The sequence below is a fragment of the Alosa sapidissima genome, chromosome 21 (assembly GCF_018492685.1).
Source record: "Alosa sapidissima isolate fAloSap1 chromosome 21, fAloSap1.pri, whole genome shotgun sequence".
NCBI classification, from domain to species: domain Eukaryota; kingdom Metazoa; phylum Chordata; class Actinopteri; order Clupeiformes; family Clupeidae; genus Alosa; species Alosa sapidissima.
This window is the reverse complement of record NC_055977.1, coordinates 17,371,542-17,392,106: the sequence shown is the minus strand read 5'-3', so window position 1 is coordinate 17,392,106 and position 20,565 is coordinate 17,371,542. Positions and strand designations below refer to the sequence as shown.

The following is a 20,565-nucleotide window of genomic DNA, read 5'->3' as shown; positions in this document are numbered from 1 at the left end:
GCACAAATGTTAATGGTAAATTGATACAGTGAATTACAAGAGTAAAATTACCATACTAATTGATATATCTTGGGGAGGCTGTGCAATTTAACCAACATAAAAAAACAATCAAACAGTAGCAGCACACGCGGATTATTTGCTTATTTATTCATCACAACAAAAACACTTACCTTGGTTTTCTGGATTAAGTCCAGAGTGGGCGGTCCCACAATCAAAGAGTCCAATCTGGGTGAGATCACTTCCGCTTCGTTCCGATCCGTTCATTTTCCTCCGCCACACTTTTTGTTCTCCATTTCAACACGCTGCGCGTTGGAGAAGGGGGATTTGCTGCGTTTAAGCCTCTCGTGTAATTGCTGAACTTGTCCAGACCACGCGGTTTATGATCTCTGAACATCGCCTTCAGAAAGTGGATACCTGCAAGTTTCCTAAGGGGATCAGCTGTTTTCTCGACTAAGCGCAGCCTGGTTGCTGTATTAACGTTAATTTATTTACAAACTCAAAATGGAGAATGATAACAAATATCTTCCTCAGCTGTTGGCAGAGAGAGACAGCCTGGATGCATCTTTCACACATGCCATGAAACTTTTGTCTGCAGGTAAAATTCAGGTTTTGAAATTAGCTAGTTTACTTGAATGTTTCTGCACTCTTCTCTTTTGTTGCACGAGCGTTGTTGCTCCGGAGCTCGGACTGGAAGCATGCATGCTAGTCTGCGCACTGGGTTGGCTAACATACTGTAGTCTCTTAGAAACAAGACATGTCTCAGATAAGCTTGCAAAGCTAATGCCAATTGTTAAAGTATTGGCAGATTGGGTCACTGTTGAGAATGTCTATCTAAACTTACGGTATTTTGGAAATGTTTTGGTGGTCGCCTGACGCGCACTCTAACTTAACGTGACTGCAGCGCTCTTGGTAAAAGCTGCATGTTTTGATTTTAACGTTGGATAAAATTGACGTGTTAATACGTTCAAAATAATGGTTTACTGTAACGTTATTGTGTCAGTTTGTTGACCATGTGCCATTGAAGTTAACCTCCAAAGTGTAGCGTTAACGTGTCCCCAGATAGAACAAGCTCTTGCATGTGAACTCGGCATGGGATCCAAGCTTGTTAGGTGTTAGATTAACGTTAAATCATAACTTCTCAAGCCTTCAGGCAAATGTCCAACCAAAACGGATACGTTTGGTAAATAATTATGCAGCCAACTATGCTGCAAATTATCAGGAAGGAAACTCTAAAAATGACCTTGCATTTACACCAGTCGTCAATAATGATCAACAGCCATTCCGAGGCAAATCCGAGGCAAATATCAAGAATTAGATAGGGAATTGGGCATCTTGACCAGCCAGTATCCCTGTTAGCTGGTCCGAATTTTAACACATAGGCTCTGAATCCTTTAGCTTTCAGTTACAATGTGACAGAAGAGGCTGACCATAAGAAATCGAAGACGGATGGAGTGCCGGGGGTCGAATCTTGTCTCGGCAGTAAAACTGCCCCGAACCAAATTCATTGACTGCATGGGAAGTGTTGCAGCTGGTTATTGACCGTGCTCTTCTGCGGGAAACGTATTTATCTTCGGAACTTACCACGCCACATGTTTTTGATCAGTATCCATTTGGGACAAGGTGAATATATACGGGTCGTAAAAACGCAGCGGTAGAACACGCTGTCTCACAATGTCCACGTTTTCACCTCATTTGTTCAATGGGGTCAGATGTTCCTGGACACCTTCCCTACGGGGCAGTGCTATCCTTACCATCTAGCAAAGATTTTCAGTGTTTGTCCTATGCACCGCAGGTCACGCTCTGAGCTGCGGAACCGAGCCAAATGCTTAAATTCTTTACAGATGTCATAAGTGTGTAGGTCCGCACAATTCTTGATTCACTTAGTCAAGACCTCCTTGTCTTCCAATCTAGTGATGAGGTCAGATACGTGTTTGCCCGGGTGATGTTCATCCCTGCACAATGGGCTTTTAGTTGTTATGGTTAGAGGAAAAACTTGCTGTTGAAGGGTTCCTTGGGAAGACGTTCTAGAACTATCTTCTTTAGGACCGTGACTTCCAAGAATGAAAGTGGCCCATGTCATCTTGTGGTTTGTTTGTCTGTCTTTCAATTTGTTGTGGCAGTACTGTGAAATCTCATTTTCCGGAGTGTGATGTTGTTTCATTACTTCTGCTATAGATGTCAAATGCTCAAGTGTTCACATTATAGAAAGGACTATGCTGTCTAAACATGATGACCATAACATCCCTGAAGGATTTGATTTGATTGTTGTACGTTTCACACTTTCCAAGGAATAGAGTAAGTGTAGAGCAGAAAAGCATGCAGAAGTGCAGAGCAAAATTATTCTAAAAATGTATTTCTCTCTCTGGAAGGTAATCTAGCCAGTGATTTTACTTAACTAGTTTGAACAATTGCTGTAGATTGTTTGTTGGGTCTCTTAGCGAGATGGTCTAGACTGTTGTTGTTTTACTATCTGTCTGCTCTGCCCACCTCTATAATATCAGTTATAGCCAAAGGAACTGCACTGCCTTGGGTGTGAGTCTCCAGACTCCACGGAAAACATTGTGTTCAGGTCACTAATGTGCGTCAGCATTTTTCCAGTGCTGTCTCGAGCCCCTCTTTTATGTTCGTTTGATGGAGAAAGTACTTGCAGCTGGAGAGTAACACTATTCTTGGCCTGTTTTGAATGCCCATAGGCCTAATTTCAGCAAAGCATGCGTGATTGTGTGTGTGTGTTTCATAAGTGCTGAAAGCAGTTGTCTTCTTTCTTGCAGAAATTGAAAGAATAGAGAAAGGCGATACTGAAACCGAGGAGAAGCCATCCGAAGCCTACTTGGACCTCTTCACGACCAAGAACATCAAGCTGAAGGAGCGAGTCCTCATACCCGTCAAACAGTACCCCAAGGTAAGAGTGGCCACCCCCCACCACACGACACCTCTACCCCCCAACCCCCCCAGCCACCCCCCCCCCCCTTGTTTCACGGCCCTCGAGGCCTGTGTCCTAGATGGCATAGCTCAGCCAATTAGAGATAGCTCAGGTGAAGGCTTGTGGCTGATGACAATGACCGATCTGTGGGGGTGTCGTCTGCCCTTCGTGGGTGCCAGGCTGTCGAGACCTGTTCGGGGCGGGCCGACACCAACAGAGGCGTTTTCCCTGATTTCCTCATGTGTCAAAACTTTTACCTGCTACATTTACAGGAACTGGTTATGACAGGGCAAGCTGGTTGGTTCGCTGGCACAAGATTAGGGCCCCTTTAAATCCCAGACATTAAGGCTCCTTAACCGTTTAGCTAAGCATTTTGTTTGCCTGCAGATTTCATTTAACCAATATGGAGTCCTGTAATTGCCTCAGTGTTTGTCCTGATCTGGTTTTGTTTCCTTGGTGCCTGCCACAGAGCAGCAAGCAAATCAGCACAAGCAGCAAACTGCTTATCTAATGCCTCTAGTGCCTTTCTGCCTGCTTGAGACTTTAATCTTTTTTGGGGTTGGGGAGGGTAAAGAAATATGGAGTGGAATAGGGGAAGAGAGATTTGAATTGGGGGCAAAGAGGCGGGGGGGGGGGGGGGGGTTGAAACAGACGGCGTGGAAAATGCAAGGCGAATGTTTTGGGGTGGCCGCTTTTGTGGAACAGGAGTTCAGCAGAAGCTACAACTAGCCTCGTCACGGTTTGGTCGCCGGGGTGCATTTGCCTGTGGGCTGATTGGAGGGCCTGACCAGTTGCGCATTGGAAGCCGTTCAGCTGCTGGGCTGGCAGGCACTCCCATCTGTCTCCATCCTGCTTCTGAATGAAGGGACTGTGTGTTTGCCTCTCGGTGTGTTATGACAGGGCAGAACAACCTGCACAAACTTTTCAAGCAAGGCTTTTTGCAGAGGATGACTGCCACGTGAGCTATACTAAAGTGCTCTGTTTTTGCTACAAGAACCACTCCTCCTCTGTTGCCCTGGTTTTACTCCCCTGAAAATATGTGTTTGGCTCTGCTGCTGACGTGTCCCCCAGTCCTTGTAAACCCCTCCAGCAGCCAACGATTAGAATGAGGGCCTGTTCTGATTTAGTATGTGACTTTTTTTAGTTTCTTGCTATTTTCTTTTTACAGTCGAAACATAGTTTGAACCATGGAGCTTGTGGTGCAGGAGCTGATTCAACTCTCCTGGAATGCTCGCCATTCCTACAATGACTTAATAAATATTATGTGTTAGTATGTGTTATTTATTCTCTCTTTCTTTCTCTCTCTCTCTCTCTCTCTCTCTCTCTCTCTCTCTCTCTCTCTGTCGCTTTCTCTATCTCTCTCCCTCCCTCTTTTCCAGTTCAATTTTGTGGGAAAGATCCTTGGACCTCAGGGAAACACAATAAAGCGTCTGCAGGAGGAGACGGGCGCCAAGATTTCAGTCTTGGGGAAGGGATCCATGCGGGATAAAACAAAGGTGAGAGGCTTCCCTGAAAATTCATTGCCTGCTGGGAACAGGGTTATTTGAGTTAAATGAAACAAAAAAAAAAAATGTCAGGCGTCAACAGGCGGTCTTTGTGGTCCTTGATGAGCACAGATGAAATTTAATTCTTAACGAAGCTTGAGTGCTTGGCAGCATGTAGCCCTGGAAATGGATGCTGAGGCAAAATAATTAATTCATCTGGCTGGAGCATCTATTTTTTTTTTCCCCTTGAAGAACCAAAACATGTCAGTTCAGTGTATGTGCTCCAGGATTTCTTTCATAGATTGTTTACTTTGCAAATGAAAGGATTTAATTACATGGAGGAGCAGCCAGGCCAGCTTGTGAGCGATAAATATTTGACCGCGTAAAATTAGTTGAGAATGAGCTGCAATCAGACTCACATTCTCATCATTTAGACCAGACATCCCCACTACCTTCTAGTCTGCATCATTTTCTTTGATCTTCACAGTCGGCTGGTGCAATTTATTTTATCAGTTTATCAAGACATGGTAAGTGGACAGTGACTAAGCTCATTCTCCTTCATGGTTTTTACCTTTGATGTAACACACCCCATTGGCCTCTGCTGTTCTGATACATTAGAGTGTACAGTGTGTGCTTGTACTCTTTATATAGCTCCCAGTTTGCCGAATGACTTTGATGTATTGAATGTAACTTGCCCAGTGTCCTGGGGGTAGACAGCCGCTTTTTCGGTAGTTCAGTAGTCGTCTTCTGTCACCTTTTTGATGTAGCTGTAAATGCTCTTTGTCTATGTGGACGTACCTGTGGTCAAGTAAACTCCACGGGCCAATTTCCTATACAAGGATTAAGCCTAGTCTTGGACTGGAATGGAAATCTCCTAGTCTAGGACTAGGATGAATCCATGTCTGACAAACTGGCTAGCTGCAGGGACAGACAGGCTTTTGCTGTACTGCTGTCTACTATGGTGTTGGAGGCAGTTGGGGTTTAACCCTCCATAGAATTTATCCTCTGTGTTGTACTCCAGCCTTATGGCTCTATATTTTGTAAATAAAACGATTACATTCTCTCCCTAAAACCTGTTTACATGTCACCCTCTATTGTTGTTTGTTAATTTGTTCGTTAGTTATTTTATTTGCTTGCTTGCTTACTAATTGAGCACTCACGCACATCCCTAGTTTACCCCTTCTATTGCCGTTATTTGTTTGTTAGTGAGTTTGTTTGTTTATTTGCTTGTTTACTGTCTGATCACTCACGCACACCTGCTCACCACCAGGAGGAGGGCCTGCGGAAGAGCGGCGAGCCCAAGTATGCTCACCTGTCCATGGAGCTGCACGTGTTCATCGAGGTCTTCGCACCTGTGCCAGAGGCCTACCTGCGCATGGCCCATGCCATGGAGGAGGTCAAGAAGTTCCTGTTCCCGGTGAGTGGCTAATTCTGTGATCTGGGAATGGGAATCAGTGAAGCTCATTATTGTTCCTCAGTTTTTGTTTGAAGATGCTCAATTTGCATGAATAGCTTTTTGAAGGGGGGGGGGGGGGATGGGGGGAACTGCTTGCAGCACAACTGCTTGCAGCATCAGTACCACGTTTGGGTCCGAGTGCCCATGGGGACCTGAATTCGAATTTGACTCAACGCACCTCTTGTCGCTCTTCCGTGTGCTATCTAAATGGTCAAAAATATCCCTAAAACGTGCTTTCCTCACAAGTGCAGACATGAACTTAGCTAATCTATAAAGTGAAATGAGAGGAAAGAGTCTGCGGTGTGAATATGCTTACTCGTCGATCATGTCCAGATTGGTCAACGTTGACTAAACGCAGGCGAAAATGGAGCGTGTCTATTCTCCTTTTGGCAGAAGATTAATATTTAATCTGATAAATTGCTGGCTTTTGTGTCCTAAATCTGCCGCTGCGTGATGAGGCAGAGAGATTTTTTTGGGGCCAAGTGGCGTCTATTGTTTTCATGGCTGAGGATTAATAATCAGAGCTGCTTCTCTGATGGGTGGTAGTCGGAGTGCTGGCATCTCTATCTATCTCTCTCTCTTTTTTTCTCTCTCTCTCTCTCTCTCTCTCTCTCTCTCTCCCTTTCTTTCTTTCTTTCTTTCTTTCTTTCTCTCTCATCTCATATTCCCTGCCTCAACTTGAAGACAGTTTCTCCTCTTTCCTGCCGGATACGTTTGTTGTCTCTGTGAAAAAACTGCTGTGGCTGCCATAGTCCGTTTTCTGACTATAAACAGGATATTGCCGTCTGTGCCCAAGTAGTCTATGTTTATGTCTGCTCGTTTGACATTGAAGATCAGTGTTTTCATTATTTATTTATTTTTGCTTTGCTTCACTGCGCTGTGCAATCGTCCTGTCCTCTTGTCTCTGATTCTGTCTCCTTCGCTGTTCTTTATGTGTGCGTGACCCTCTCTGTAGGACATGATGGATGATATTTGCCAGGAGCAGTTCAGGGAGATGAGCTACCTGAACGGTGCCCCAGAGCACCCCCCTCGGGGCCGTGGAGGCCCTCCAGTCAGAGGCCGAGGGGCGCCCCACCCGCCCTCCGCCACATTAAGGTAGTACACCCAAAACTGCCCAACAACACCCCTCCCTCCCATCACCCCATTTTGAGCAGTTCTCTCAAGTGTCAATGACACGTTCACACCATCGCATGTTAACCTCTAATGAACCTGACTGCATACCAGTGTAGCCCCCTAACCAGTCTGGCGAGATGTGTGCTAAGCACCTGTCCCTCCAATCTGTTCTCAGATGTGAATCCATGTGTATCTAGTCATAGCCAAATGGGGTTATTGGTGCTTCCAGAACTCATCACCTTCGTTCCTTGGTATATTACAGTGTATAATTTTTCTCTCTCTGTCTGTCTCTCTCGTTCTCTCTCTCTTTCTTTCTTTCTTTCTTTCTTTCTTTCTTTCTTTCTTTCTTTCTCTCTCTCTGTCTCTGTCTTTCTCTGTCTCTCTCTCTGTCTGTCTCTCTCTCTCTCTGTCTCTCTGTCTCTCTCTCTCTCTCTCTCTCTCTCTCTGCAGGGGTAGGGGCATTCCACCGCGTGGAGGCGCTCCGCGTGGAGGACCCCCCAGAGGCGGTGCGGTGAGAGGGGCCCCAGCGGGCAGAGGGGGACCCCCGGCCCAACCCACCAGAGGAGCGGCCGCCACACGCGCACACCCGCCTGCGCCCGGACCCCCCCAGCGCATGGCACCCCCGCCCCCACCTGCACAGGAAACGTATGATGAATATGTAAGTGGCGCTCTTTTAATTACGAACATAATGCGTACAAGAAATGCACCTTGTTTAAAGTAAGGAGACAGCGTGTTGTATCTGGGTACTACCAGTCTGCATGGTATATGTGGTTTTTATTGCCTGGCTGATTCTTCTATCAAGTGTGATTTACACCAAAGTTGTAGTGCAAGACTTCCTGTAAGCTAATCAAGGAGACATCGAGCAAAATGTCTACAAGACTAGCTGTTCGTTGTTTCAATTTTCACTTACAGAAGTGGCAGATGGCTTCGGGGAGTTGAAAGTATTGCAATTAGCAAGTTCTTTTAAAAAAACATGAGCCTCAACAATGAAGAGTTGGGTTGCTTGTTGTACCCGCAGGCTAGACTGAGCAACATTAAGTCCAGTAGTTGCATATTGCAAAAACGTTTGATCCATGCCAAACGTTGTACTTGTAGTGTTTTGTCATTTAATTTATTGGGGCTGTCACGTTTAACATTTTGTGGTATTGGCATAAGGCAAGAAGTCTGCAAAAAGTCTTGGTAACCTTGAAAGGGTGTCTTGAAAGGCGCTTTCTAAGTATGAGTTATTGTCATTATTATTAAAAGCACATATGAGTGTGGTTGATGGCTTTAACAGGGATTGAATTGGACAGAAGTGAAGACATCTGTCTTTAATTTCATGTTTTTGTTTTCTGCAGGCTTATGACGAGAACTACACAGAACCATCTTATGAGTCATATGACAACTATTACAATCAGTCGCAGACGTAAGTACTCCTGAACCTCTAATATTTAGCCAATGCATTGCATTCATCATAGGCTATTGATGGTGGGGGAAAGGTCGGGTAGGACCAGATTACAGGCCTCATTTGGTGTATGCTACTGTACTCAAAACTTGTTAAAGTTATACATAAGTGCCTATGTGCTGGCTCGAACATATCATGTCTACACTTCTTGTCAATTGCATTAGCAGTATTAATTATTAGTAGTATTAGAAAGCAAAGTGAAGACATTTTTAATTGAAGAAACGTTTTAATGTGACTTGTCATTGCCTTTTGACCTCTTCTCCCTGTAAATCCAGAGAGCCAGAGTATTATGACTACGGACATGGAGAGACGCAAGAAAGTTACGACTCATACGGTAAGGCCATACTCCACTTGTGACTCTGTGAGCCCAATTGATGAGGAGAGATGTCTGGTGGTCCACAGTCTGTTTTGCAGCTCTCTAGGAGGATTACCACTTCAAATTGTTTCATCCTAATTTGGTGTGTATTTGTGTATGTGTGTTTTGTTTGTGTTGGAACTCCAGCTCAGGACGACTGGAACGGAACTCAGCGCACGACAACCGGAGCCAAGGCCCCTCCTGCACGGCCAGCGAAAGGGACATACCGGGAACACCGCTACGCGCCGTACTGAGCCCCTAAAGAGCAAGAACAGTCTCCCCTTCCTTAACGCGTCGCCATGACAACTGTCTCCCAGGGCAGCTCACGCTTTAAAGCAACCCCAACAAAAGTAATTGTCCATTATCCCACCCCACCTACCCCCTTCCACTGCTTTAGTTGTTCTACCCTGGACTTGTTTCAAAACAAAACAAAAAAAGAAAGAAAGAAATGGAAAAGTTCAACTGTTTTGCTTCGGGAATGATCACGTTAAACTGCTGCGGATGAGATGGGGAAGTGGCTTTGTTTTCAGAAGTTTTTACTTTGCTTTTGTTTTCTCCTCCTGTCCCATCTTTTCCCCGGCTTCTGCTCTTTTGTTTGCATTGTTGACAGCACACTCCTTTTTGGTTTCTTCAAGTGGTTTGGTTGGTTAAAATTAGTGGAATTTTAAAAGCTTAACAGATGTACAGACACATGTTTAGTGTCCAAGGTTTAATTTGTGTTTAATTTTAAAATGAGTTTATATAGATGTGCAGTTGCAGATTCCCACTTAGGCTACATTTCAAAATTCTGTTAAATATCAGCAAAATAACAAAAATGCCCTTAAAAGTAATTTTATTTATGTAATACTTTTAGAAAGATTAAATCTAGGAAAGGAAAACCAATATTTGTTAACAGCATTGCCAACAGTCCAATTCATGATTACTTACACCATATTTGTTTTAAATAGTCTTAAAAGTTGTAAATATAGATTTAGACATCAATATTTTTCATTGTCTATTAGAGTTTTGAAATATAGCCCTTTAGACACTGTTGAGATGGACTGTCCTCAAATCCTTAATTTCTTAAAATTAATAATTTATGGATGTTCAAATAAAAAATTTGCTTTCGTAAGAGAGGCCCACTTTTGGCTCCTTATCATGTAAAAAAAGAGAAGAAAATGAAATTAAAAGCAAGAATTTTCATCAGTGATACCATGCTATATAAACTGCATGCTCAAACTTGTTGTAAGAAGGATTGGGACAAACAATCTCCACAAGGGTCATCTCTTTCTAATGTAAAGGGATCCTGCAGCTAAATCGGAACTTCTTGTACATACTTTAAAAACGTCCAAACTGTACTGCCATTTAGTCTCTGTATCCTCTCCGTAAAATGCATTATGCTGCGTATCATGTGTGAGCTTGCCTAAATAGGTAACTAAATCTGTCCAAAAATGTTTTGCAGCAGTTTGTCAATAAAGCTAGATTGTTTTCTATGAAACTTAACTTGGTTATATTTTTTCTTTTCCTGTCATCGTAAAACTGTAATTGCCCTTTTAAAATACCTTTTAACCCCACAGTTTCACTAGGCTTCTCTTCAAACGGATTTTAAATTTTTAAAAGAGTGCATGTAGCCTGAAGACGTAAACCTCTCTTTAACAGTATCTTGTGTTTTGATTTGATCATAAAAAGCACAACTTTAATCTTTCTCTCTCTCTCTATACTTAAAAAGGATCCTAGAGGTAAGACCTGTGGCCTTTTTAAAATAACCCGGATAGCTTCGTAATGTCTTTAGAAAGAACAAAGGCATTCTGTGCCTGGGTATGTATAAAACTTTTATTGAATGACGTTTCTTTTTTCATTTGGTCTTACTTACAAGGAGAGATGTATTGATTCTAGCTTGAAATAACTTGACTTTAAACAACCCTTCAAGTCTGGGCTTCAGAGCCTTCTATATGTTTCACTTGATGCGAAGATGCACTGCTTGCTCTATATTAAAGTTATGGCAAGGAAAGTGACCGGCCTGTTAAACCTAAAGGTAACCCTTAACCCTAAAGTTGCAATTTGGGTAGTCTGTTTATTTCTACATGTGTGCATACCTTTTCATTTCTTACCTTGATGTCTTTAAACTTGCTGGTAACTGCGTATAATTAAAAGACCCAGTCTTAAAATAAAAAAGTAAAGAGTTAAAAACAAACGTAACTCAAATATGCAGTGTTAGTAGTTTTTTTTTTTGTTGTTTTTTTTGTTTTATTTTTTCTCTTCACAAAAATAATGTGTACTAACATGTCAGCTCAGATTTGTAATGCAACTCTTGCTATAAAAAGGGGGAAAAGTTTTGCCAGAACCAAATCTTGAATGTAATATGTGGAGCAATCTAGCTGCTGCTACTATTTTCTTTTGCCTAATCTGTATCAAAGTTATCTCACTGTAATCTTGAAACATGTTTCAAGCATCCTACTGAGAGTTCTCAAAAACAGCTTGAGTTGCATGAACTATAACTGTTGTTTAGCATGTGCACGAAGAATTTGTACTACCCTAGTTGTGATCTCGGTAGGTTTTTCGTCTTGGCAAGTAAACTCACTTTGCCTCTGCTCTTCCCTCAGGTAGTGTGAGTGGATCACTGCAAAGGATGAAGGCATCTGAGGAGAACCAAAAAGGTTGAAGTCTTGGCTCAGGTGAGCATTGCTGTGTGTGCGTGTGCGTGCGTGTACAGGAGTCTGTGCCAGAGTTCCAGCTATGAGTCATGTTGTCCATCCAAGACGGTGGGGCTACTGTGCTTGTGTTTGGATGCAGTGCAACTTCCAAATGTCCTACAAAATCTGCCTCTCTTTACGTCGTTTCAGATGCCTCTCTGCTCTCAGTCGTCGTTTAATCCACATGCACTTGCTTCACCCCGTGGCGTGTCAAAAGTTTTTTTTTTTTTTTGTATTTAGTCGGCAAAAAAAAAAAAAAAACATCGGCAGAGATTTCAGTGTGTTCCGCCGCGCAGCATTGCCGCAGCTTTGGGTTAGTGCAATATGCAGATGGGGTCCCTCGTGAAATCGCTGTGACATGAAAAATGCTCTTGAGCGCGCTCACTGACAGCCGAGGCAGGGATTTGAGGCAAGCACTGGGGACAGGGCTAGCAGGACGGGGAGGCAGGAATGGAAAGAGGGAGGGGGTGGGGAGGGGGGCCATTTTGTGCACACTCTTGCACGCTCTCTCTCTCTCTCCATTCTGAGAGGTACCGGACCTCGAGCGTCAGCCTCTCAAGATCACCGTGCACTAAGCTGGTCTCCTCGATCGCTCATTCCGAGCCTTAATGGCAGCCTGAGGTAATTAAGCTTCTGATAATTGGTCCAATTAGGGATTGAATGAATGAAGGCACAGCAGGGCTGTCCTGTTGTACGAAAATTAGATTTGTCCCCTGCAGACCTCTCCGGGTCACTCAAGGACCGCTCTGCCCTGTGTGTTGCCAGTCCTTGAGAAAGTCGCCTAGTTCACCTAGTTGCCTCAACTTGTTTCCCACCGGCACGTGTGTCGACATAATGGCCTCCAGTGGTGGAATGTAACGAAGTACAAATACTTCGTTACTGTACTTAAGTAAATTTTCCACGTATTTGTACTTTACTTAAGTAGAATTTATAGTGCATACTTTTGACTTTTACTTCGTTACATTTTACAGCAATTATCTGTACTTTTACTCCGCTACATTTCTACAACACCATCGTTCCTTTTTACGATACATTTTATGATCAGTTTTTTTTTTTTCTCTCTCTCTGACAAACACGTTTGTTTTACCAGGGGGCGGGGTTGCTACCACAGATTCTGGAGCGCTACGTGCCCAGCTTCTAATTCTTTGAAAAATGAGCTTCTAGTCTAGACCAGGCAAAGAGTGAGCTTGTAGCCATCTGCATTCGGTAGGCTATATTCACCAGACCCATGGCTACACTGGGCATGCCACTGTGTTCTGTGCCTTTCTCTGTCTGTTATCTGCAGCGTTAGGGCCTCCTCTCCGATGAGATTGCTATCCGCGGATCAGCGAAGTTACAGGCTATGCCCATGCGTCACATGTCACACGTCTGATCATTTGCGGCACAAATGAATAGTAGTAATAGTAATAACATTTTCCAGATTAGGAAATATTTCTTAATTGTGTGTGATCAAATAAAGAGGCATAGCCTACAATTGGGGGGTAGTAATGTGAGCGCTCATTCAATGTCTATGTGCGTCTGCGCAAGTGAAACTGAACTTAATCATAAAGACACCTTTCTCAGCAGCTTTTCTGTTCAATCAGTAGAATTGGCATTATGATCCACCCGACGTTTCCCTTGTCTCCCAGTCTCTAGAATTGTAGGTCAGAATGTAAACTGGGCCACAGATGGTAAGCACAATTGCATTAACTTAAAACTATCTAGTCGAGTATAACCTAAAACTAGCTTAATTAAAATGCCACAGCCCATACTGATTTTTCTTTTAGAATATAGATATTAAGAGAATAAATCATTATGCAAATACTTTCTTTTAATACTTAAAGTACATTTAAAAGCAGGTACTTTTTACTTTTACTTAAGTAGGCTTGTCATTGTGGTACTTTTACTAAAGTAAATATTTCTCTGTGTATTTGTACTTTTTCTTAAGTACTGAGTTTCAGTACTTCCTCCACCACTGATGGCCTCTGCAAAAGCATCAGGCAAATGGAGCAGACTCAACCAGCTTTTCAACTAGACAGTAATTGCTTTTGGCCCAAGGTGAACGGGTCTGTTATTTCTTCCAGAGCCAGGGCTAATGTTTGTCATTCTAATGCTTGCATTTGTCTCCCCCCCCCTCTCACAGGGAAGGCCTCCGCCATGGTAACGCCACAGGAGGAGCACGTGCAGAATGAGCTGGAACACCAAGCCGAGTGGATCCAGTCTATTGTAAAAGGATGTAAAAGGAAGATGGGTAGACCTAGAGAGAGACGGTTTGAGCGAGGCACAGAGAGAGAGAGAGAAAAAGAGCGATAGCGAGCCGCAGGGAAGCCCTTGTGTGGATGGCTGGGAATAAGTGTGTGCGGGGGGGCGGGGTGGGGTGGGTCGTTGTTGTGGCGGTGATGCATCCGCACTTCTCCTTCGGAGTGGAGAGGAAGAGAAATCGATGTGGTCTGCTGCAGGCCAAGCAGAATAGGCTGGCAGAAAGCACTCGTCAGGCCAGATCAAAATAAAAGCCTCACTTCCCACGTGACGGGCCTGTCGAATGGGGCAATGGGGGGAGGGTGGGGTGGGCCTGGCAGCTGTCTGTGTTCTGAGGTTACTGCCTAATGTGTTTCGAGAAGAGCAGGAATCATTATTCCACCCCAGATCCCTCTTAGCTTCCTCTGTGTGTGTGTGTGTGTGTGTGTGTGTGTGTGTGTTTGTGTGTGTGTGTGTGTGTGTGTGCGCGCGAATGCGTGTCCCTTGTGTCTCCACAGGAAAAGGGTCTCTGAAGCACACTTAATGCTGTCTTGAAAATGACCGCTCGCTGTCGCCACTACCGGCCTTAAAATCGCTTCATTTTAACAAGCACCCAAGACCCATTCGCACTTCGCCTGCTGATGCTCTGCTGCATCCTGGGATGCCACTGCGTTTTACTTAGTTTAGCCTCTGCACTAGTTTTAGTGTGTGTGTGTGTTTCCCCAACAGAGCAAGACCACTGTATGCTCGAACCCCATCATCCGTGGTTGCATGCACACAAACCTAATAGAATGAGTGCAGCGCTTCGAAGTGAAACGGCCCCAAAGAAATGTCTTTGTAGCACTTCTGCTTCTTTGTCCATGTGCCCTAATTGCCATGCTGATGGTAGTCCTGCTCTTGTGAGCAGAAGAGGCGCTCAAGTCAAGTGAACATGCCACGGGAACCACCTTGGACATATCGCTGAGTTTGCAGAAATTAAGTACTACCCCCCCCCCCCCCCCCCCCCCCCCACCCGTCTCTGCAATTAATATGAGCCTCAGCTGCTCTTCAGCAGCCAACAGACATGTTATAATTGTCTTTTCTTTTATATCAGAGGGGGTTAAGATGCTAATGTTGCTTCAGTGGGAAAAGAAACGTGTGTAGTCACTGTCTTCTCTCACTCCAGAGATGGTGGAAACTGGAGCCTGCCTTGCACTTATCATTCCGTCACGTGTGCATGTGCGCTCACTCACTTTCTCACCATCGTAAATTTATTCATTGGCAAATTTCGCAGCTGCAGGACTCTGCATCTGTGTCTGTGTTTCAAGCTTTTTCTATAAAAGACTCGTCTCTCTCCCACCCACACACACACACACACACACACACACACACATGGGTTGACTGCAAGCATGCCATTTCAACCAATTACTGCTGATGACAGTTCCTCTGTCCCCCTGAGCTAGTGCTGATTGCTGACTGGCTAACAGGAGCCAGCGTTATTACATTAGACAGAAATCACTCCTCACCGTCCACAGATTTTAATAAGCATTAGGTACAGCTCAAGCTCCATCGAACAATTGGAAAAAATTGTGGTGTGGTGTGGTGTGGTGTGGTGGGGGGGGGGGGGGGGGGGATACACTATGTGCTGCGACAAGCTCTGCCAGCCTGTGACTGGGGGAGGGGAGCCACGTTATAATGAGAAATCTCCAAAGCAGATAATTGAAGTGTTTCATGAAGGTTTTGGCATTGGGGTGGCAGATGGGAGATTTATTTTTCTGTTTTTAAACTGAAAACCTGGCAACTTTTTGCAAAAATGAGAATTCTATTCAAGCCTGACCGATGGAGCTTAACAGAGCAGTTCTTTTTATAGCACACACACACACACACACACACACACACACACACACACACAGATATTCACTTACTCACCGAGTCGTAGCCTGAAGTGGGAATGCACTGTGTGATGGAAAAGTCTGACCCGTACCTTCAGGGCTTGATCTTGTGGTACATTGACTGCGGGAAGCGTGACAGACTGGTATCACTGCTGGTCACTGCTGCCACCAACCACCGCTGCTCCCACTGCTGCTGGCTCTTGTATGGGCATGATGCCTGGGTGGCCAACCGGCAGAGGCTGGATAGGGTCAACCACAAACCTCACTCTGCCCTTCAGACGTCACATCTCTTATGTTCACGCATGGGGACTGTTGAACATGCCTTTTGTTTCTCTTTTCATGACTTTCATGCATGAATCCATGCAGTAAAATGTGCCTACTGACTGCATGGCCTTTGTGCTTATATAATAACTTGTCTTGCTAAGAGCAAACAGGGTTGCGCTGTCCATTGGCCACTAACTCTGTCTGTGCATGCTGCGTTTGACCTCTTGTCACTGCTCCCGCGTGTTCCTTCAGAGACCCACTTCCTCCTTGTCCTTTGTGACCAAACACTGCTGACCAAAAATGACCCCTGCTCTTATTCAGGAATTTCAACCAGACTCCGACTCATATCCATTTTGTTTACAGTTAATGGTCGTGGTCCAGCGCAGTGTTTTTGGGCCGTTCATGTAAGTCTGGTTGTTAGCTTGCTTAGATCTCACAAAGTTTGGATTGCTGGAGAACGACTTATCAGTCTAGTTGCCCCAACCCCCCACCCCACCCCACACACATGCACACTCTTTGACTTTTGTGTTTTGTCATGTAAATGATCCAAATGCTGCATTCATCTTTGCCTGATTACATGCTTGTGGAAATGCACATATTTTGGCTAGATTATATATTTTTTTCCAGGGCAAATGTTAGTGGAGCAAATGTTCCAGCAAGTCATAAATATACATCAGGAGCTTTGATCCATGTTATTTAATGTTAATGGAGGCGGCTTGTTTCTGTTTTTCAAGGTTTTAAATGTATGCATCTTTTTCCAGCAAGGTACAGTTAACTAAAGTTTTGCTGTTTAAATCCAGAGGTATTAATATTCTTAAGAAAATGTTGCTCTTAACTGTTCTTGGGATTGCAGCCAAAAATAAAGGTACTCAAGGTTTTTTACACCCTGTGATTTTTCTTGTGTGCTTATTTGCCATGATGCTGTTAACATTTTACTGAGTTGTCTCCCCTACTCGGGTGGACTTATTATCAAGGTATTAGAAACAACAGGTGTTTCCATTAAAGGACCAGTCATGAAACCTTGAGACTGACATCTTTGATATAGGCCTCCAGTAGAGACTACTGTTTTGCACTTTCTGGACTTTCACGTCAATGTCTCCGGCAGTGCCACAGTCTTGAGACGAAAGGCCAAAGGTTTCACCCTCATCTGATGAATCCATACAGAAAAGTCTGCTGAATACTACCCAAAGTCTGATTTGGGTAGTGATGAGATGCCTTACTGGCTTACTGTGATCATAAGATAAGTAATCATCAGCTGCATTGGATGGTGTACAGACATTCTTACTTCAGTATAAATTCAGCGATATAAGAGGTAGTGTGTTAGTCTTGGAGCTTTCTGGTGAGGTGCTTTGTATTGTGTACTACTGGGATTCAATCAGGTAAGGTACTTCATATTGTGTGCTATTGGGATAAATCCAAAATGAAGAACAATGGTCTTTATCCAGTGTCTGGGAATAGCACAGTGAGCAGACTGTCCCTGCGGAGTCACACATGATGGATGCCTCTTGTTAACGATTGGGTGGTACAACACCAAAAAGGGTAATTCTGTGCTAGTACACTAACATGCTGATTTTTAAATCCGCCTACTGCATTGAAAATGGGGTAACACTTTATTTTAATGTGTCACTGTTACAGAGTACCTACCTAATTAGGTACAGTGGTACAGCCTGCGTAACAACATGTGTACTATCATTGTACTTTCATTATGTATTTGTGGGTACCTACATATAGTTGTGCTTTTACAAAACTTTGCCAATTTGCCTACATTTTCAATAGAGGCAAAGAGCTGACCTGAGACCTGCTGGATAGGGTAAATATGGTCATGATAGATTTGATATACAAACCATTCTTAGCTCCAGTCAAGGCCTCATTGTCTTCAGTGTACATGTAACAGCAGTGCTGCTACAACCTTGTTACTCTTTGATACAGTGGAATAAACCTATTAAGTGTACCAGTTAATTACTTACATGTACATATGACATGTATGTTGTGTCTTCGATGTCTTGGAACAGGTCTACTAGGTACTATCATTGTACTTTCACTCAAGTACAATGATAGTACCTGATAGTACAGGTTGTACCACTGTACCTAATTAGGTAGGTACACTACCTGGTGCTCCACCAGCCATCATGACCACATTCTACCGAGGCACCATTGAGAGCATCCTCTCCAGCTGTATCGCTGTGTGGGGCGGAAGCTGCACTGAATACAACAGGAAAGCCCTGCAGCGCATAGTGAACACAACTGGAAGGATTATTGGTGCCTCACTCCCCTCCCTGAAGGACATTTACACCTCCCACCTCACCCGCAAGGCGACCACAATTGTGAGTGATGCAAGTCACCCCGCTCACAATTTGTTTGATCCACTGCCCTCTGGGAAGAGGTACAGAAGCCTGCGCTCCCGCACCACCAGACTCACCAACAGCTTCATACACCAGGCTGTTAGCATGCTGAACTCTCTCCCCCCTCCACCCTCAGCCACATAACATCCTGGACTTTTGGACCCACAATGGCTGCCTTGCACTACTCCACTTGCACTACTCCACTTGTACACTTGCACACTTTGCAACTTGTTGTTGTTGTCCTGTTGTCCTGAAAACACTTCTGAACACACTTCTGCTGCTCTTACATAACTTGCACCACTATGCCACTTGCATACTTAGGTCAAACAGAACTACCTCAGCCATTTATTGGCCTGACTTTTGCACTGTTATATTGACTGTCTACTGTATGCACAATTGCACAATTTCAACCAAATTTTGCTGCTCTTATTTCTTCATTGTATGTGCCTTCTTATTTACTTTTTATATTGTTTACTTGAATGCTATGTTTGTCTGTGGACCTAATTGGTTAAAATATGTCTTGTCTCCACCGTGGGATAGTGGGAAACGTAATTTCGATCTCTTTGTATGTCTTGACATGTGAAGAAATTGACAATAAAGCAGACTTTGACTTTGACTTTGACACTGTAACAGCGACACATCAAAATAAAGTGTTACCGAAAATGGTTACACTATTGTTTCCATTACCTGCTTTTTAATGGAAGTATGGCCTCAGATACAGGTGTTGATGTGAGTTTTTTTTTTTATGTGGTTGTTGTACAGATGATCTAAAAGGTCGACTTGTTTTTCCATAGCAGCACTGCTTTTTCCACTCAGTACTGTTCAGATGAGAGGAAAACACCCTTGACCTGCATCTCCTCCACCGGATATGTCCCTGGGAGTAGGAGAAAACATTGAGACCTTGCTCTTTTCCTATTTCCAAATAAATGAATAAAAACACTTCTATAGATGACTACCGCAAGGTTGGTAGCTACAACACATAAGCAACCTTTTGCTCCATAGTCCCAGTGAAAGAATGTATTTCTATGATCTCAGTAGGTGGTTTGACAGGCTGTGTGGTGAATATTAACAGTCCACCTTGTGTAGGCCAGCCTAATAGCACTTTCTCAGAGATGATTTACTTTCTAAACCCAGGGTCTTAGATGGCATAGCCATGTATTTGGATGTAGCATCTCCTTAAACTATTTGGTCGGAAACATAATGTGAAAGGGCAACAATTCATTTTACAGTACTCTTATATTATGATATTAAGTTCACTGCAGCGCTTAAATTGTCAAGATGAAATACCATATGTACACTCTTTACCGGTACTCAAACTGCAGATGAATACTGTACCCTGATGCTGAAGCCAAAAACAGTATAACATATCAGTGTGCAATTGCTTGTTGCCATGCTTGCTTTGAGCTGCCATGGTGATGATGGAGGTCAGCGATGGTAGAGACGATTATACAGGGCTCCTCAGTGTTGCTCCTATTGGTCAGATGTGTTGTGGTCTATTCGACCGTATACAGTTCTACTGCGTCACTAAAAAGTCATGTCATGTGAGTGTGTGTGTGTGTGTTTGCACGTTTTCTTGCACTCTCACTGTGCTCTATCTGGCCCACACACAAACACTAATTTTAAACGGCCATGTGTTTGTGTGTGTGGAGTGGTTAAGCCATCACCTGAAGGCACTTTGATGGAGCCAGATGTTCTGCTCACTCCTGTGGATTTGCACACGACTTCTATTTCACACAGAGATGCCCAGTTTGCCTCGAGGAGTGACCTTGGCCTGGGCCTTAAGCTTTGTGGTCAGCAGAAAGCCCAAAGTATCCTCATGGTCGTTTGTGGTTTGTAGTCTGTAGTCTCCCTCCCTCTCACACACACACACACACACACACACACACACACACACACACACACAGTGCTTGTGTCAGCTGCCCTGTTAGCATGGAAGCCCTCTTATTAGCTTGAGCGCGAGACTCGGGGGCACCTGTCTGCTTTGGCTACACGAGCGAAATCCCTGGGCAGCCATTTAGGTCTCACTATAAATCAATTTTCATGTTAAATAGCTGCTGTTGGACAGCAGGGGGGTGGGGGTGAGAAGTGTGTGTGTGTGTGTGTGTGTGTGCGGGGGGTGTACAAGGGAGACATTGTGCCTTACTTTGCTCCAGGCACACGTCTTGTGTTATCCCCATGTGTCGCTGTGCCGTCCCTGATGTCCCCTGACTCACTCGGCAATCTCTCTCTCTCTCTCTTTCTCTTTCTCTCTCTCTCTCTCTCTCTCTCTCTTTCTCTCTCTCTGTCAGACACACACACACACTCATATGATTACTTTCTTTCGCTCATTCATTTAGCCACTCTAAAAATGCCAATGTCTAGCCGGTGTGTTTTTTGTTTTTTATTTCAATTTTTTCCTAGACACTGCCTTTTGTCTGGCTTTCT

General features: G+C 44.0%; 1 protein-coding gene across 3 annotated transcripts; it reads left to right on the top strand.

Moving 5' to 3' along the window:
* Positions 1 to 254: 254 nt before the first annotated feature.
* On the top strand, positions 255 to 16,688 carry khdrbs1b (KH domain containing, RNA binding, signal transduction associated 1b). Of its 3 annotated transcripts, XR_006026176.1 has the most exons (11): positions 255 to 595; positions 2,772 to 2,902; positions 4,303 to 4,419; positions 5,678 to 5,824; positions 6,819 to 6,958; positions 7,427 to 7,634; positions 8,314 to 8,381; positions 8,696 to 8,754; positions 8,923 to 9,125; positions 11,358 to 11,429; positions 13,570 to 16,688. XR_006026176.1 is itself a non-coding variant. In XM_042076969.1 (9 exons), exons 1-9 carry the CDS (start codon positions 502 to 504, stop codon positions 9,027 to 9,029), a joined length of 1,071 nt encoding a protein of 356 aa, XP_041932903.1. In that variant the 5' UTR covers positions 255 to 501; the 3' UTR covers positions 9,030 to 10,257. The 3 variants fall into 3 exon arrangements, 1 of the variants encoding a protein (XP_041932903.1); XR_006026177.1 differs by lacking the exon at positions 13,570 to 16,688 and having other exon boundaries at positions 11,358 to 11,870; XM_042076969.1 differs by lacking the exons at positions 11,358 to 11,429; positions 13,570 to 16,688 and having other exon boundaries at positions 8,923 to 10,257.
* Positions 16,689 to 20,565: the final 3,877 nt, after the last annotated feature.

What these genes read in the sequence shown, in the direction of transcription:
- khdrbs1b (XM_042076969.1), top strand. Translation starts at nt 502, where the DNA reads ATGGAGAATGATAACAAATATCTTCCTCAGCTGTTGGCAGAGAGAGAC. An exon ending in CCGTCAAACAGTACCCCAAG is followed by an intron (nt 2,903 to 4,302) that starts GTAAGAGTGGCC and finishes CCTCTTTTCCAG; the next exon opens with TTCAATTTTGTGGGAAAGAT. An exon ending in AGAAAGTTACGACTCATACG is followed by an intron (nt 8,755 to 8,922) that starts GTAAGGCCATAC and finishes TTGGAACTCCAG; the next exon opens with CTCAGGACGACTGGAACGGA.